This window comes from Brachycentrus maculatus, unplaced genomic scaffold (assembly GCF_059751285.1).
Source record: "Brachycentrus maculatus isolate JH-2025_06_01 unplaced genomic scaffold, ASM5975128v1 h1tg000139l, whole genome shotgun sequence".
Classification (NCBI taxonomy): domain Eukaryota; kingdom Metazoa; phylum Arthropoda; class Insecta; order Trichoptera; family Brachycentridae; genus Brachycentrus; species Brachycentrus maculatus.
In genome coordinates, this window is record NW_028280892.1 from 558,681 (window position 1) to 578,517 (window position 19,837).

At 34.9% G+C, this 19,837-nt stretch overlaps 1 protein-coding gene across 1 annotated transcript in view; it reads left to right on the plus strand.

The window, feature by feature from the left end:
• Positions 1-19,837, plus strand: part of LOC148309091 (DNA-dependent protein kinase catalytic subunit-like) — a 67,915-nt gene that overhangs the window by 20,741 nt on the left and 27,337 nt on the right. The window contains exons 16-30 of the mRNA XM_088260590.1: positions 1,832-2,037; positions 2,782-2,925; positions 3,884-4,038; positions 4,749-4,902; positions 6,291-6,536; positions 7,914-8,144; positions 8,661-8,798; positions 10,256-11,132; positions 13,381-13,696; positions 14,368-14,535; positions 15,417-15,623; positions 16,056-16,196; positions 18,000-18,112; positions 18,881-19,023; positions 19,500-19,837. Coding sequence (XP_088116716.1) covers positions 1,832-2,037; positions 2,782-2,925; positions 3,884-4,038; positions 4,749-4,902; positions 6,291-6,536; positions 7,914-8,144; positions 8,661-8,798; positions 10,256-11,132; positions 13,381-13,696; positions 14,368-14,535; positions 15,417-15,623; positions 16,056-16,196; positions 18,000-18,112; positions 18,881-19,023; positions 19,500-19,837 — 3,577 coding nt within the window. The remainder of the gene's footprint in view (positions 1-1,831; positions 2,038-2,781; positions 2,926-3,883; positions 4,039-4,748; positions 4,903-6,290; positions 6,537-7,913; positions 8,145-8,660; positions 8,799-10,255; positions 11,133-13,380; positions 13,697-14,367; positions 14,536-15,416; positions 15,624-16,055; positions 16,197-17,999; positions 18,113-18,880; positions 19,024-19,499) is intronic.

Below are 19,837 nucleotides of genomic sequence, written 5' to 3' on the forward strand. Positions count from 1 at the left end.
CACGAGGGAGAACCACACTACTCAAATTCTTGATTCTTCGAGATACATTGATCAAACTCAAAACGCAGTATGCGAGAGTTCACTACAGGCATCTATTGTGAGATGAGCATAGCTTTTATTAAGCAGAGACTCTTTCATGAGAAACGCTTAAAAACATAATTATTTTTTATTTTTAAATTTATAATTTGACCAGTTAATTTATTTACAACATTTTGAGTGTGTCCAAATACTTGTTAATAAATCCAGATTACCTCCAATTAGGAGTTACTTTTTACATTATTTTTTGACATTTCAACATAGATGAAGAAGAATATGGAAGTCTGGGAAAATCATTTTAGATTTCTTAAATGCTGTTCTTGCTAGTTTTAATATTAACTATTTTTAATTTGGATTGACCATGTGATTTTGTCCAAACACTAAATTCACTAGTAATTTGTAATATTTATATTATATATGCCATAACAAGGCGAAACCATTGTCACGAAATTTATTTGTTTTTAATAATAAAATACAATTTAGTAGACTCAATTGGTCTAAAAATAATTGTTTGATTTTAACATTCAATATATAAATTTTATTATTATATATAAATACGTCCGCCTCCGTAGTGTAATGGTCAGCACGTCCGGCTACCGTTCTGGAGGTCCCGGGTTCGATTCCCAGGGGGGGTCAAATAAATATGTGTTTTTTCACTGTAATATTTATCCTATATTACCCTGGACTGGTACCTGAAGCAGAGGGCTGATCACCTTTCCTTCATATGTAAACGATCAAGATAACTCTGCGTTTATATGACGCAGTGTCCTATGCATCATTGGGGTGCGGATAAGGGTTTTATTATATATATATATATATATATATATATATATATATATATATATATATATATATATATATATATTATATATATATATATATATATATATATATATATATATATATATATATATATATATATATATATATATATATATATATATATATATATAATAAAACCCTTATCCGCACCCCAATGATGCATAGGACACTGCGTCATATATATATTTATATATATATATATATATATATATATATATATATATATATATATATGTATATATATATATATATATATATATAATAAAACCCTTATCCGCACCCCAATGATGCATAGGACACTGCGTCATATAAACGCAGAGTTATCTTGATCGTTTACATATGAAGGAAAGGTGATCAGCCCTCTGCTTCAGGTACCAGTCCAGGGTAATATAGGATAAATATTACAGTGAAAAAACACATATATATATATATATATATATATATATATATATATATATATATATATATATATATATATATATATATATATATATATTTATATATATATATATATATGTATATATATATATATATATATATATATATATATATATATATATATATATATATATATATATATATATATGTCCGCCTCCGTAGTGTAATGGTCAGCACGCTCGGCTACCGTTCTGGAGGTCCCGGGTTCGATTCCCAAGGAGGGTAAAATAAATATAAGTGATTTTTTCACTGTAATATTTATTCAATATTACCATGGACTGGTACCTGAAGCGGAGGGCTGATCACCTTTCCTTCATGTGTAAAAACGATCAAGTTAACACTGCGTTTATATGACACAGTGCCCTATGCACCATTCGGGTGCGGATAAGGGTTTTATTATTTATTATATATATATATATATATATATATATATATATATATATATATATATATATATATATATAAAAATTTTAAAAAATGGAGTTCTTCAAAGTAAACGCCAAATCTATGAATAAGAGTAATATTTATATTTCAGATGACAAGGAGCACGTGTGTGAGAGCCAGATATCCCACAAGCTGGGGTCCTACATGGCCAGTCTCGGTCCGGCCGACCAGACTTGCGTGCTGGGAAAGGTGTTCCACACATTCTCGGAGAGGTCCCGGGACCCGCGCATCCGCCTCAACCTGCTCGATAGGTTCCTCATTCCCCTAGCCAAGGCGGCGTCTGCGTCTTCCCTCGACGTAAGACCGATCCAGTTCAATTCTTATATTTATCATCCCCAATCAACACACTTCTGTTGGGTGTTTTTTTTTTATTCCTTAACACTTTGCATGCCTACTTTACGGATCCGTGTATGATGTGTCTAGCGCATGGTGCCCACTACACAGATCCGTGATCGCGCACATCAACATACAAACGCGTCATCTATTGCGTGCACTGCTGGCGAGAGTTGGATACGCGGATCCGTGCGATGGGCAAATATACAACATCAAAAATTACATAATAATAAAATAATAATAAAACCCTTATCCGCACCTCAATGGTGCATAGGGCACTGCGTCATATAAACGCAGTGTTATCTTGATCGTTTTAATTTTTAAAATTAATTTAATTGGTAATAAAGACACCTATTACTACTGGAAACAAGAAAAAAATATCTGGCAACGAGAAAAATGTGAATATTCCTAAATGTTGCTTTTATTGACCATAGTTGAAGTTGAAATGTAACAGTTTTGAGATATTAGCTCTGGTAAGTATCTGAAAATGAGAAAAAAATACATCGCAAGTAACCGCAATAGCTGGCGTAGCGACACGACCGCCGCGTAGGACGATCAGCTACTAAACACACTACGACATGCGCGTATACGTAAAGCACGGCATGCACCCACACACTGAGAAACGTTTGTGTAGTAGTGATTTTATCCCCGATATTTTCACAAATTATTTTCCATTAAAATAAGTACAATAACTGATTTTATATTTAGGATTTTTATGCGGAGAAACTACCGCAGATATTGGAATTCCTCAATAAAAAAGTCAAGGAGGTGAAGCCTTCAGAGACTCCTCTAAAGCACTTGTTCCTGGAATGGAGCGCCTCCTACCAACTGGCTGAAAACATGTTCTTAAAGGTAACAATAATTTCTTATTATTTATTTATTCCATCAAACACTGGATTTTCACCTTATATCTTCTGCAACGTTCCCAACATTTCTGCAGCAAAAATTTCATTCTGCAAATAAAATTTAACGCAACTTCTTTGCTCGAAATCATAAATAGTTAAAATTACTAAATTGAATTTTTGTGGAATGAAAGCCGAGTGAATGCGGTGGAATTGCGCTTCCTCAGACAAATGTGTGGAAAATCATTAAATGACAGAATTAAAAATGAAGATATATGAAAGGAATGTAAGGCTGAACACGGAATAATTGAAAAGATTAGGAAGAGTTCTTTAAGGTGGTATGGACATGTGGAGCGAATGGATAACTAGAGAATGACTAAGAATATATATATGGCGAATGTGAGCAGTAGAACAGAACTAGGACGGCCGAAAAAGACTTGGCACGATCAGATCAATCAGAACCGAAAATCTGGTAGTGTCAAAAGTCTGCGTAATCGGAGGGATAAATGACTAGATGTATGGATATGAAGGAGGCGAGGAGTGTATATCAAGACAGAAGAGTTTGGCGTTCCATCCTTTCTGCCTACCTCTGCGGGGTAACGGCTCGATGGTAGTAGTAGTAGTAGAATTTTTGTTTTATTATTTTGAGAAATAAAAAGACTTTGTTTTTTGATCCACTCACATTTCTACTAACATTAATTTATGACTTTAAACCCTGAAGAGGGCAACAGGTTGTTGCCGAAACTAGTTAGTCTATAATATAAAAATGTGAGTGGATCAAAAAACAGAATCTTTTTATTTCTCAAAATAATATATCAATATGATCCACAAAGTTAATGCTTTCAATATTCAAAACAGAATTTTTGTTGTTCACAAAACACGTGTGTGACTATTGGACAAATGCTCCAGGGGTTCAACTGTCTATGACTGCCAAATTACTTGCGTATTTAAAAACTTTTACTTTTCAGATAGACAATGTGCAGTCTGAGTCGTGCAGTGTAGGAAAATTAGGTGTGAAGCTTAATGTCAAATGGAGGAAAGAATTTTTCAATCGAGCCCTTGAACCCAGAGATGTAAACGTCCCTCTCCATGATAATATCACAGAAACAACGGAATATTTGAGGTTATAATTATTTATTAAATAAACGGATCAGTACCAGATTTATATTTATTTATTTATTAAACGCTAATGCCTTTAACATAATACAAATATACAGTATCTAATATAAAAATACACTAATTAATACACTAATAGAGAAACAAAAATTCTTAAACATAAATTAAAAATAAAATAACAAATAGTAAGCACTGGTAAATAAACGTCTCCGACACACACTATCAGCGAACAGTGAGAGAGAGTGAAACCTAACGTTATATACTTAGCCTATTCAATTAACACACTTTGAACGGGTAAGATATTTCTAGGGATTCGGTCGATTGATGCTTAAGGACGGGAAGGGTATTTTCACCTTGTGCGCCGGCCTCATTTCAAAGTCAGAAAAGAAGGAATTTAATATTTAATGTTTTTATATGAATTATGCACCAAACTCTTTATTAAGGTCTTAACTATATGCACATAATTATCAAATTCTGTCGCAAGCGGTCCGCAGGCGTAAAAAACACCCGTTTGAAATGTGTTAATACGTAGACTGACATCATAAAACAAAATGTACTTTATTTACAAGTTACATGTCTGGGTCGCCTTCAAAGTATTGACCTACTCGATGCACACACTTATCTCATCGATGTTTCCACTTTTGGAAACAATGGGGATGCTTCTGTGATGTCCTTCAGCTCCTGGGAATAATAGCTTTCTGTGTATTTTATCCGCAGGCAAGCTCGTTGTTCTGCCTATCGCTGCCTTCATTCTGTGGTCCTCGCAATGCCAAAAGAAGACTTGGCCCTGTACAAATACATGATGACTCCCGACAGACTGTGGGGGGGAATGATTGACACTGGAAAATTATATTCCTTCCCTATGGACCAGGTGGGGAAAAATTCCCAGACATATATAATTTCTAACAAAAGCTTATTTGTGTAAACACGATTAGTTTGTTTTCATCTCATGTTCTCATCAACAGGTGAAGGAGTTCAAATTTTCACCCGTTGATAGAAATCTGTAGTTCTCGAAATTAGTCATGTTTATAATATTTTTTGACATCTCATCAAAGATGAAGAAGAATATGGAAGTCTGGGCTTGACGACCGTCATAGGCTGGTTCAAGTGATCACTTTACACACGTGTAACATTCACCAATTCTACCCATTATTGACAACCACACTACTCAAACTCTAGGAAGTTCTATATATATGAACCAATTTTGAAACATTGTTCTTGAATCACTAGAACTTCACTAGAGACATCTATTGGTGAGATGTAAAGAAAGTCATGTTTACATGACTTTTCGTGTTTTTATTTAAATCGGAGAATATTAATATATGACCTAAATACAGTAGAATTGCGATATAACGAAAAGCGATATAGCGAAAAATGACATATATCGAGAAAAAAATCGGAATTTACTGCCTAAAACCAATTTTTCATACAAAAATGCATTTACAATATGTAATACTCATTTCACACTCATAAATTAAAATTAGTACACCTTGTTCCATATAAAGGCGAAATTAAGAATTATCTTGAAAATTTAGAAATCCAAAAAAACCTGAATTCTAATAATAATTTATTAAATAATATATTGTTTCAAAATTCTTCACCATTGCTTTCCATTTTTCCTTTGTTTTCAAACTCCATCCCTTGACTAACCCCTTCCCCTTACTTTCCCCTCTCCTTATTTATAGAACAATTTTATATTTTATATTTTAGTTATTATACAGACCTGAATGATGGAAGTTTAACTTCTGAAACATGTAGTCTATAATAAAACTCAAGTGGTAATCAATGTAATATTTGCATAAAAAAATGAGATTACTGGGCCATACAAAATTTTGTCAATTTTAAAGGTGTCTAAACTTGATATGAAACAGGCATCATTTTTCTTTTTTTTTAAATGAAAGAAGATGGAAGTCTGAGCATCCCACAATCTGGCACTTGGCTGGCTTAAGCGATCACTTTATACATTTGTGTAATGTTTATCATTCTGCCCATTATTGAACATTTATATTACATTAATTCTCGAAACTTGTACATATTTATGCAATACTGTTAGATCCTTCTGGGATTCTCAGACTTTCATCAAAAAAAGGGAAGATCGATACATGTCAAGTTGAGACACCCTTATATCATCCGTAGTGTGAATAATCCAGTGTCCAATTTCATAAATAATATAAATATTGTTAAAATTTAGTCACCTGAAAAGCTTGCAAATAAATTATTATTAATCTGCATTTATTATTTATTTTTTTTGTATTGCAGGTTTCTAAGTTCAAGTACCACCCGATCAAATCTAAACTCCTGAATAGATTCAATCGCATCGGAATGGGTGGAAATTCCACCGCTGGCAGCCAGACCCTCAGTCAGTCGTTTCTCGGAGTGCTGCACAGCGATGCGGACAGGAGGAAGAGGGTGTTCTCCCAGACCCTCTCCGATGACATACTAAGATACGACCTCAACATGGCTGTCATCAGAGACCCGCCACCGCTGGACATTGATGCTGACAAAGTATGTAATCTGTAGTAATTTATATGTCGAATATGATTGACGCATGACACTTTACAAAAATTACAACATCTTCCGATAGAGTTGATTAATTCTGCACCACCCAGTATACGTGTATTTTCTCCTTACTCCTGTCTTTCCCAGTCAAATGCATCGTCAACTTCTTGATTATTTTATGCATTTTATGTATTGGGTTGTGGTCCCGTGGTTAGTGTCGCGGACTCTTAAGTCAGAGTTTCTCGGTTCGAACCCACTCTACCACAAATTGATACCTATTTCTAATAATGAGCCGCTTAGGCTCACAGAAATATGTAGTATGAAATTGAATTATTCGTGTGAATAATAAAAACACAAATATTTCTCTTTTTTTATTTTTATTTTTTTCACAGTTGCTGATGGAAATTGATGGCATTCAGGGTTGTTGTTGCTAGTCAAATCAATTAGTTGTATCAATAATCAACAATTTTTTCAAGTCTTTAACCTCTCAAGTAGTGAGATTTTAATGAAAAGGTTGTCTGCCTCCGTAGTGTAATGGTCAGCATGTTTGGTTACCTACTGGAGGTCCCGGGTTTGATTCAAAGGATGGGGTCAAATATTTATTCAATATTACCCTGGACAGGTAACTGAGGCGGAGGGCTGATTACCTTTCTTTCACGTGTTAACGATCAAGATAACACTAAGTCAGTAAAATAATTTAGTGGAATAAAGCGCAATTCTTCCGACTTTTTCTGCATCAAATAAAACAATTCCTCTAATGACATATTTTTAATTTACAAATTTTGACATTAAGTCAGTGTTGCTAGTGAAATAAATCCTTTTTTTTACTATTATCTGTATTATGGCACCTTTTTTTAGCCAGCCGTTATTCAGAGTTATTTATTTAGTACTTACCTTGATTTCAAATTAGAAAAACTTGTCCTCAATATCATTCCGAGTTCTTTTGAGAAGTTTGGCCTGTTTGCTTGCTGCTGTAGAACTGCGGGACGCTGGTGGGATGTCTGTGTACATATAAACTTCCATTTCATGGTAGGCGCCGTGGCGTAGTCGGGTAGACGCTCGACTGCGAAACTGGCGTCGCAGATTTGATTCCTGCCAAGTGCAAAATAAATTCAAGAAAGATTTATTTTCAATTGGTTTGGGTGTTTGTGATATATTTTTCACATTTAATTTTCCTATCCGTACTATCCTACCTGCAGACAAGCATCTAAATGTAGAGGCTTTGTGGATTATTATTATTTCCTTAGAATAAAAAAAAAAAGTTTTACTTAATAAATATCACTATTTCAATTGTGGTATTTATCTAGTAAAACTTAAATTTAAAAAGGATAGATTTTACCACAATTGTCGAATCAATTGATGAAAACATTTTTTTTTGTTTAGTTACGTAATCAAACTAAGTTACGTCTGGAAGAGTCGAACCTCAACAAGCACGAGTGCATGAGCACCGTGTGCGCCGTCATCATGGCCATGGACGCGCTCAGCTCCGAGGCCGCTAACTCCTCCCTTTCCTCGTCGGCCAGGCAGCCCGCCGTCCCGCTGTGGGTCGATTGTCTGTCGCAGATATTGAGTGATTCCAACCGACACTCAAACATCAGGCTGTTTTTTTCCCAGGTAATTGTTTAGATATTTAACACTCTCCTTATCAGATGAGGGAAGCTTTTTATTAAGCAGGAAAAAATATTTATAACATTTTTAGTGTGTTCAAATGCTTGTTCACAAAATCTGTATGTTGAAAATGTTGTACATAAATTAACTGATCAAATTATAAGCTAAAATAACAAAAATGAAAATGATATTTTCTGGCGTTTCTCATGTATGTGATTATAATCCAGGACTCGTACCTTACATACTAATAAAGATATGAGTAAATAAAAAATAAGTCAATTTAAATATCAAAATAAATCTAAATTATTATATTTTTGACTTAATTTATAATTGATTAAGGGGATTAGCTATGGATGTCCATATTTTTTCGATTTAAAATCACTAATTTTTTATTGTCTAACGACTACCCAACACCGGGACGCGTGTTTATTTTAGCACCGGAAGAGAAAGGTTAAAGCAAAGAGTATCTTCAAGACTAATTAATCAATTAGTATTCTTTTATTTACTATTTTGTTTTCCAAGGTGATGGTAAATGTGCGGGACAATGGAGAGGATATATTTAAGAAGCACAGCAAAGTGTTGCTGGAGCCACTGCTTCGTACGGTACAAGACAGGTGCACCTCGTTTGACTCTACCATCAATTTTCTTGATGTTTCCATCGTAAGTTAACTTTTTTTTTTCAATACATATTACATACATAAGCCATACATATAATATTCCCGATGAGTAATTTCTATTTCTCATTTTGGGACATGGGATTAAGGTTGACAAGACTGAAACACAAATAATAAAGTTACAAAATTTTTTTTTTTTAAATAACCAAAACTAATACATGGCAAAATATAAAAACAAAACAGGTATAATAAATAGGCACAAGAAGCATATTTAAAAGAAATGAATGAGAATAACGTAAGGTAAGAAGCATATTTAAAATAAACAAATGAGAAAATATACAATTTTTTAAAATATAACAAATGACAAATATAAAAAACATAAGGTAAAAACAAAACAGGTATAATAAATAGGCACAAGAAGCATATTTAAAAGAAATAAATGAGAAAAACGTAAGGTAAGAAGCAAATTTAAAATAAACAAATGAGAAAATATAAATTTTTTTAAAATATAACAAATGACAAAATATAAAAAACATAAGGTAAAAACAAAATAAGAAAATATGTCTAATCACTACATATACATTTATATTATGTTATTTCACCACCCGTTAATGGAAATGCATTACTCCTTCAACCTTCCTTATCTGAAGTATAACATTATGCATGCTCTGAAGGGGGGGTTTGAAGGTCTCCAGACGTATTCATTGAAATATTGTATGTAATAGTTAGAGTGAAATAAATAAACTATCACAGTTAACATAAATAGCATATTTCATTGTTTCGGCATTCACTTTGTTGTAAGACATGATGAAATTGTAAATGAAAACACTTGTTTTTTACTACTTGAGTTATACTTATTTTGACGACTAGTTTCAGAAGTTGCAGATGCTTCCATCGTCGGGTTTAAATATAAACTAAAACATAAATAATTATAATTAGCATAAATCATGGAAATATTTATTGAAGTAATCAGATATTTAAAATATCTCTGAAGAATGTCATTCAGAAATTATTCAAGGATTTTATGAAAAGTGGAAGTAGATTGTAGATCTTAATTGCGAAATACATACCTACTTTTACAGTTCCTTTGTCCAAATGTGATATATGCTTGATTTCGTTTAATGTACTCCTGTGTTTTTGTTCTTGTGGTTGTATGCGTTTAGCTGAATTGAATTCTTCACTGCTGTGATATTATAAATTATGTCACGGTGATATTATATCCGCCTCCGTAGTGTAATGGTCAGCACGCTCGGCTACCGTACTGGAGGTCCCGGGTTCGATTCCCAGGGAGGGTTGAATAAATATAAGTGATTTTTTCACTGTAATATTTATTCAATATTACCCTAGACTGGTACCTGAAGCGGAGAGCTGATCACCTTTCCTTCATGTGTTAATGATCAAGATAACACTGCGTTTATATGATGCAGTGCCCTATGCACTATTGGGGTGCGGATAAGGGTTTGAATGAATGATATTATATTAATAAAAAAATTATAATTGCAGCTACTAATGCTGCTCTCGTGGAGTAGCGAAGCTGTACCGTCAACTGCGTCAGAAATATCTTCCGCATCCTCGATTCTCAAACTTCTAGTTGACCAAATCAATCCCAATGAACAGTCTGCCGAAATATTTAGACACAGCCTCGAGTTACTCAAAGAGATTCTGTCCGCGTGGGGGAGATATCTAATCATACCTTTCAGCTCAATTCTTGCCAAGTTGCAAGGCCAAGGAAAGGTTATAAAAGCGGGTGTCCAGATATCGGCTGCGGTTCTAGCCACGGAAAACATACCCTGGAATGAAGAGACATACAAAGGCTATAGTGATGGGATATGTCAAGGTATGTCGCATTCGGAAAAGGACATTTATAAACCGTCGGCGGAAGTGATCGGAATGACACTAAGCTTACTTTCTACAAAAATTACCGACTCAGAAGTCGAGAGATACCTTTTACTGTCAGCCGACATCAAAAAAGTTTTGGAGAAAATGTACATCGACGCAAAAGACAAGTTCATCACTTGCCTGTATCTAATCCAAAAGTACTGCCCGGATATATGTACGCACACTCTAGCTAATATGGTATCGTTTCTTATACCGAAACTGCCGACAGACGCGCGTAAGACCTGTTTGAAGATATTCTTGAGCGCTATGGACGTGATCGACTATGAAGTTTTGAACCAAGAATTGAAGGCACTAAACATTAGTTATTATTTGAAAGATATAGATTTTCGAGTGCCGTGTCTGCATATTCTCAATAAAGCTTCTAGTAGATTGGAGCTGAAAGAATTGGCGCTGTATATTGAAGATTTGTGCGGATTTAGCAGTCACAAAGATAAAGAAACAAGGGCTGTGTCTTATGAGATCCTGATGCGATTCTATGACTGTAAGTAAATTTTTTTACTAATAGTGTCAGCATTAACTTTGTAACACTTCGTAAATATGTATTTATGGTTAAATTAACTGAACTAACTAACTAAATTAACTGAATAGTACACCACCATGCTCCACCACGACAATACAAGCTGTCACACATCAGTCACATTTTTGAGCTTTACAACATTTTGAGTGTGTCCAGATACTTGTTCACAAATCAGGATTATCTCCAATTATAGGAGTTATTTTTCATATTATTTTTTGACATCTCATCAATGATGAAGAAGGTAATTAAAGAGTTTCTGCTCAATAAAAAGCTTCTTTTCATCTCACCAATAGATGTCTCTAGTGAAGTTCTAGTGATTCAAGAACAATGTTTTAAAATTGGTTCATATATACATATAGAACTTCCTAGGTGTTTTTGCCTAGAATTTTCACTCATGAATTACATGAAATTATAGTTACTTTAAACATAAAGAGTAAATCCACTCACAAGTAGGCATAGGCTATGAAACTTATAAAGTTGAAGCCTGAGTAGGGACATGATAAACGGTGTTGCATAAGCCGTAGCTAGATTTCAGAGTCACTTGGACGTTAGGTAATTTAAAAAAATTGAGTAGTGTGGTTGTCAATAATGGGTAGAATTGTTGAATGTTACACATGTGTAAAGTGATACTTAAACCAGCCTATGACGGTCGTCAGCTCCGTAAATGCCCAGACTTTCATATTCTTCTTCATCTTTGATGAGATGTCAAAAGTTATATGAATTTTTATTTACAATGATTAAAGAAAACACTTCGTTTTTTACCACTTGAGTTTTATTATAGACTACGTGTTTCAGAAGTTAAACTTCCATCATTCAGGTCTGTATAATAACTATTATACAGACCTGAATGATGGAAGTTTAACTTCTGAAACATGTAGTCTATAATAAAACTCAAGTGGTAAAAAACGAAGTGTTTTCTTTAATCATTGTAACATGTCTTACCACAAAGTTAATGCCGAAACAATAAATAAAACTTTTATTTACACTACTGGCTTCTGAGAGCACTTGTCCCATCGACAGTTGATTTTAACTCAGTCAATTTAAAATCCAAATTTAGTAATACTTTCAACCCAGCTATCAAATTGTAAAAGTACAACTTTATATATGCGATTTTTGGTACATTCTATCATATTGATTTGAAGTTATGCGGTTTTTTTAAATAATGGAACCTATCCCTCAGTTTTGTATGTAGTTCAAGTTTTTTTTATGCGTCTCCCCGTGGAACGTATCTATTGCATAAATAGAGACCCAAGTGTATTTATTTTTCATACAAAATATTCTTATTTAATCTGGCAAAAAAAAATAAAAAATATAAAAAAAAAAAAAATATATAAATATATATATATATATATATATATATATATATATATATATATATATATATAAACACATATATATATACACATATATATATACAGTGGTACCTCGACATACGAGTTTAATTCGTTCCGCAACCTTGCTCGTATCTTGAATTACTCATATCTCAAAGCAAATTTCCCCATACAAAACAATTGAACTACCATTAATCCGTTCCAACCTCCAAAATGTCACCCCCAGTTATTTTTGTTACGTGGTTTGGAATAATAAAAACGTATTTATAAATATCTAATATGAAATGAGTTAGGCAAGTGTCATTAAAAAGGTCAGATGCACGACCTGTTGCAACTTTTTCTGGGTGTTTTTTTTCCACGAACTGTGAAACTCTCTCCCACATTCCTAACATCTCCTTTATCTCACTTGTAGAAATAACCTCCTCCTCTGACTCCTCAAAACCAATTTCTTGCATAACCTCAGTATGCTGCTGTGACTGTAACTCTTGTATCTCCTCAGTCGTCAGTCAACCGAACTTGTATCTCGAATTTCGCTCGTAACTAAAAGCAAAAAATCACTTGCTCGTCGGCTTGTATCTCGAAAAACTCGTATGTTGGGGCACTCGTATGTCGAGGTACCACTGTATATATATATATACAAAACAGAGTGTAAATATTAGATAACTTTTTTGTAAGAATAGTTATGTTTAGCTGAGGACGCCAATGTGACGTATTTGATTGATAACGCAAAGCTAAAATAGACGTGGAGTACGCAGTGGTTAAAGTGTTCATTTCTGCAATAAACATGCAATTTAAAATGTTTGTGTCCAGCGAAATAATGCGGTCGGTATAGTATCTACTCATGGAAGTCGGTTTAAAAAAAAAAATTATGTATTTTTTAGTACTTCAAGACTCTACCACGGATGATACGGTAGAATTTCCGGACGACCTTTCTGACATTTCCTCTTTCCGGGACACTAGTGCCACGACTACCGCTTCAAGTAGCAGAATGGACTTTGCCGGTAGAAAAAGGCCATTGGAAAGTACTAGGATTCCCAAAGACAGTCCTATGGACACCAGTGTAGACGGAGACTCTAGGAAAATGTACACAAATGTAAAAAGTGCGCTTCTAACTGGCCTGGATGATGAGGACGAGGTGTTGAGGGATCGCGTCTTTCAATTTTGGACTCAAAAGCTGACAAACAACTTGGAAAAACGGTGTGTTTTACTTTTGATATATATTTGTGCTTGGTATGCCCGCTAAAAAGAATTATTAAGATAAGTTATAATTTAAAGGTGTTTCAATTTGATGTGAATATGTATCATTCTTCCCTTTTTTTATAAAAGAAGATGGAAATCTGAGCATCCCAGGGCTTACGACCTGGCATCTGGCTGGCTTTACCCTTTCAGGTCCCCCAAAATTAAAAAAAAATCTAGGTAGACAGTTACATTCCAATTGGAAAAATCCTTTATCCTCTGCTCCACATACTGTTGTAATAGATACGAGTGACAAAAATGTAAGCTTAGAATTTAAATAAATAATACTAATGTTGAAAAAAATGTCGAATAACATCCAACATGGGACCCAAGAGGAAAAAATTGATGTCAAACGAGATTCGACATTGGACCAGTAAGGGTTAAGAATTCAGTTTATACACGAGGATGTTCAGACTTCCATTTTCTTTCATAAAAAAGGGAAGAATGAAAGGGTAAAGGGATCAGTTTATACACGAGGATGTTCAGACTTCCATTTTATTACATAAAAAAGGGAAGAACGATACGTGTTTCATATCAAGTTAAGGCACTTTTAAATTGACATCTAATCTATAGTGTGAATAATCCAGTGTTATTTTGAGTGTGTTCACAAATTGTATTTTTATTTTATTTAGTTGGCTGCACTCTACAAAAGAATTGTTGCCCATGGAAAGGGGCGGACAGGGAGCAGAGTTGGGGCGACTTCTGAGGCTGGTCCTCGGCAGCTGTCGCCAGGCTCCGGATTTCGGCACGGCCACCCTATTCCAGCAACCGCTGGAAAAATGCTCGTTCACAGAGTACAAGTGAGACATCCTATTAGATTCTTTCTTTGTGCCACTATAGTATTTGAATTATTAAGGCAATTATTTATCTGACATCTCAACAAAGATGAAGAAGAATATGAAAGTCTGGGGATTTACGGTGTGTACGACCGTCATAGGCTGGTTTAATTGATCACTTTACACTTGTGTAACATTTACCAATTCTACCCATGATTGACAATCACACTACTCAAATTTTTGGATCTTCGAATTTCGAAACAGTGCTTGAATCATTTGAATTTCACTAGAGACATCTATTGAGATAAAATAAGCTTTTTACTGAGCAGAAACCTTTTCATTTGCACGAGAGGTCCAAATCCTGGATTATAATCACATATATAATGAAATAATGAAAGAATGTAAGGCTGAGATAAGCATTATCGATAAAATTAAGAAAGGTGTGTTGAGATGGTTTGGACATGTGGAGCGTATGAGTGAAGAAAGAACGGTTAAACAAATTTATGAGGCGAATGTAGTTGTTGAAAACTTGGCACAATCAGGTATGTCAAATACTTGAAAGCGGCCGGGCCAGGAGTCGTAATAATCGTCGGTTATGTATGAGGAGATGCATGAATGTAGAATGAGGCAAAGAATGTTTGCAAGGACAGAGTGGTGTGGCGTTCGATTCTCTCTGCCTACCCCTGCGGAGAAGAGGCGTGATGGTTAGTTAGTTAGTTAGTTTATATAAGAAACGCTAGAATTTTTTTTTTATTATTTTTAAGTTATAATTTGACCAGTGAATGTATTTACTACATTTTGAGTGTGTGCAAATACTTGTAAAATGTTGTAAAATCTTTCTCCACCCCTAACCTCATATTGTCAATGTTGACTAATTTTACCTACTTACCTCTATTTTTCTTCAGGTTGGATGTAAACCGTCACTCGGACAACGGCACGCTAGCCCCCATGTTTGCGGAGACCCTCAACTCCCAGCTGATGCTGCTGTCCCTGGGCCAGGATGGGGCGGAGCCCCCCAGGACTCTGAGTACTGCCGCCCGTACTCTGCAAACCACAGAACACCGATTCCTGAGAGCCACAATGGAGAGTGTAGGATTCTCCTTCTCGGAAAGGTATTTTATATTTGCCCTTTGTAAAGAAAAATATCAATGACTCTTTTGTTCTTTTTATGTTGATGTCGTGTCTGTATTCATATATATAAAAGAAAAGAGAAAGACTGTTATACCATTAATCAAATAAAACAATAAAACTTGAGTGTAAGTCCCTCTCCGAGCACAAGAGCTCAGTCTCTGTTTGGGAGAGGCACAGCGAAACTAAAATTATAAGTTTGCCATATGTGTAAATGTTAAAAAAATATATTAAATTGTATTGTTAAATGTAATTATATTAAATAAAACAAAAACAAAAAAATATCTTGGTGTCCCTCATAGTCCCTTGAGCTGTGGAACAGCCATTTTAAAAATAAAAAAAAATTGCTCTAGGGATGTGAATTGCGAACTTTGTTCTTATTTTTGTTAAATAATAATAAATAATTGTACTTTTAGTTTCAGAAGCAAATGGATGCCGAGTGAAAACAAAGATGCCAAAAACAACGATGGTTTCAGTTTGGGATCTGACAGTTCGCTTCTCTTCACCATGGAGCCCCAACTTCTGCATAGGAAGACATACAAACCTCTCCCACAAAGGTATTTGCAAGCTACTATATCTTGTGTCTGCTCATCATTTAAGAATATTGATTGGGCAAAAATGGAAAGAGATTTAAATGAGATTGTATGGTACAAAAAAAAATGTTTGTCCGCCTCCGTAGTGTAATGGTCAGCACGCTCGGCTACCGTTCTGGAGGTCCCGGGTTCGATTCCCAGTGGGTGTCAAATAAATACAAGTGATTTTTTCACTCTAATATTTATTCAATATAACGCTGGACTGGTATCTGAAGCGGAGGGCTGATCACCTTTCCTTCGTGTGTTAACAATCAAGATAACACTGCGTTTACATAATGCAGTGCCCTATGCACCATTGGGGTGCGGATAAGGGTTTGAAAAAAAGTGAAAAAGTGTGGTACAAGTAATCTAATAAAAATTTATAAAGATATTTTCATTTATTGTTTCGGCATTCACTTTGTGGTAAGACATAATGAAATTGTAAATGAAAACACATGTGTTTTACCACTTGAGTTATATTTATTTCAACGACTAGTTTTGGAAGCTATAGATACTTCCATCTTTGGGTCTAAGTATTAATTTATATAAGGGCATTTTCAGGCGTTTCCTAGTAGGTAAAATAATTCGGGAAGAATCCCACATATCGCTCACTCCTTTCAACAACGTCATTCATCAAGAAACTTGATTTTTCAGGAGATCGTTTTTAAAGTTTGAGAATATAATAAAATATATTAAAAATAAATATCAAGCCACTTATTGAACTTTATACTGTGCAACAGATCTTTTTAGGTGAAACCTGAACCTCCATTTGACAAATATTTAGTTTATTTAAAAAAATAATTAAACAATACATTTTCTTCAAAATGCAAAAACAAGACTTTCTGCCCTGTAGCGAGTAAATATTAAGTTAAAAATATACCGCTTTTGTTGGGATATAGTACGTTTTCTGGGCATTCCAAAAACATGCACGACTGAGAATCAACGATTTTTGATATATGACATTGGTGAAAGGAGTGAGCGATATGTTTAATGAAGATCTCTGCTTATAAAATAAAAATGTCCAACCGTAGATGGTGTCAAATAACTAGCACGTAAAAGAGTGTTTAATTGAAGCATAAATATAATTTAAGGATAAATATCATCTTCCAACCTTCATCTGCACCCAATGGTGCATAGGGCACTACATCGTATATAGCTTGGCTAGTGTACCTCTAGTTACATTCAAATAAATATAAGTGATTTTTTCACTCCCATGCCATGGCTTCCAGAAGGCTGATAAATAGTTTGAGCGTTCAGGAGTATACAGAGCCAGTTCATCACTCTTTTGTGGGAAACGGAGCGATGTGACGCTGCTGGGTGCTTTGCTGCAAAAATAAAACGGAATAAATTATATCGACTAACTAACTAATCATCTTTGTCCGCCTCCGTAGTGTAATGGTCAGCACGCTCGGCCACCGTACTGAAGGTCCCAGGTTCAATTCCTAGGGGTGTTCAAATAAATAAAAGTGATTTTTTCACTCTAATATTTATTCAATATTACCCTGCAGCGGAGAGCTGATCACCTTTCCTCCATGTGTCGACGATCAAGATAACAGTACTGTTATATGATGCAGTGCCCTATGCACCATTGCGTGCGGATAGGGGTTAGAAGAATCTTATAACTAATGATCCACTTATCTCTTCATAAACCGTTTAATAATGTAACAAAAGTGGAAATAATGAATTTGGATGTAGTAAAATTGTATTATAGATGATTGGTTTCCATTTTAAATTAGTAAGAGAGTTTCTATTTTATCTTTTAATTAAATCAAATTTATTCATCCTCAGGAGTAAATCTTCTATTGCCGCCACCGATGGAGTTTCCAGTCAACTTGAAGAAAGATTGAGAAGGAAATTAATAACCGATAAAAATAAATTGAAGATCAAATTTTCTGGAATTGGTGAGAAAATTTTATATTGGATTATTGTAAATTAAACGAAAAAGAAATTAACCACTTTATTCTTTACTACTTTTTTTACGAAAATAGAACTAAACAAATCAGGTTGTGTATTTATTTTATTTAAATATAATGTAAAAGTTGCCGAGTTAAAAAAAAAAAACGAGTAATAAAAAATGTTAATAAAAAACTAAATTAAAAATATCAAATTAAAATTAATTTTTCAGACGGAAGGTAATTATTGTCAGGTCGAAATAATCAGCGGGTAAGTATGAGGAGATGCATGAATATGGAAGAGGCGAAGAATGTTTGCAAAGACAGAGTGGTATGGCGTTCTATTCTCTCTGCCTTCCCCTGCGGCATGATGGTTAGTTAATTTAGTTAGTTAGTAATTACTCAAGTCAGCCAAATGCTAGGTCGTAAGCCCTAGGATGCCCAGACTTCCATCTTCTTTCATAAAAAAAATCTTAAGGTGGAGACTGACGGGAGCCATTTCGTGTTACGTGATGCGAGCATTCGTATAGTCAGTACAGCGACCGCTCCATCCATAGTTTCGGACGCTCGCTGCGAGCGATGTTACGACGTTATGTTACGAAGAAATGCTCCGGTTAGTCTTCACCTTTAGTTGTTTCATCTCAAATTGAGACACGTATGTACAGTATTTTAAATTTTTGTTTACCATGTGTATTAACTTTGTTAGAATATAAGCTGTATCGTGTATGTTAATTTTAAATAAATGAAAAAATAATTGTTATTTTTCAATAAATTCAGCTGCCTCAAAGAAGAAATTTATGGCTAAACAGCGTTTGGCAGATAAACCAGCTCAGATATTCCGGAACTTTAGAGATGGGGACTTTCCTGATATCCAAATAGGTCTGGATGATGTTCTGGCACCCCTGTTGGGTTTGGCTTCAGTAAGTATGCTCATCAATACTGATAATACATTACTTGTCAATAATTGACATCTAGTGAGCTCGGAGGAGAGCCTTGGAGCATAGCACTGACCATCTAGATTAAGAATATGGATGACCGGAAATCGAATTCAATGCTTGGAAGCAAAAAACAACCAGTTTGCAACTGATTGGAAATGAACCCATGATTTCGCAATGTATCTTAGAGATGATTCATGTGTTCTAAAAATCTAGTATCATCAATGTGTCAAGTAAGGTAAAAAAAATGTGCAACAACTTCTTTACAACATTTTGAGTGTGTCCAAATAGAATTTTGCATAATAAAAAGAGGAAGCCAATGAGATGGCGTGATACAGTGATATAGTGACTTGGAGACATATGCTCCACCTAGAGAGCGAACATGAAGAAAGAAAGTTATTCAATGAAAATTGTCAAAACAACAGACTGTCTTTATATAAAAACCTTTTTTTACTTTTCAGCGTGACCACATATTCGCAAAAGACTTCTTCATTGTCGTGTTCAAATCTCTCATGGAGCACTCCACTCAGAATCCAAACCAATCTGACAATTTCAAGACTGAAGCCGCCCGGGCACTCCTGTTCTGCCTAGACCGAAGCCGCAGCGGCCCGGCCCTTTCGGTGGCCCTGCTGCAGCTGTGTCGCATGTGCCTCCGGGAGTGCGTTCAGATATCCCAAGACTGCAAAGCGGTGATCGCTGCGGCGGCCAAGTCCTCCGGGGCCGACTGGCTCGGTAGGTTGCTGCTCGAAGAGCTGGCAATCGCGGTGGAAGGGCAAGGGATCGAAGCGCCTTGTAAAAA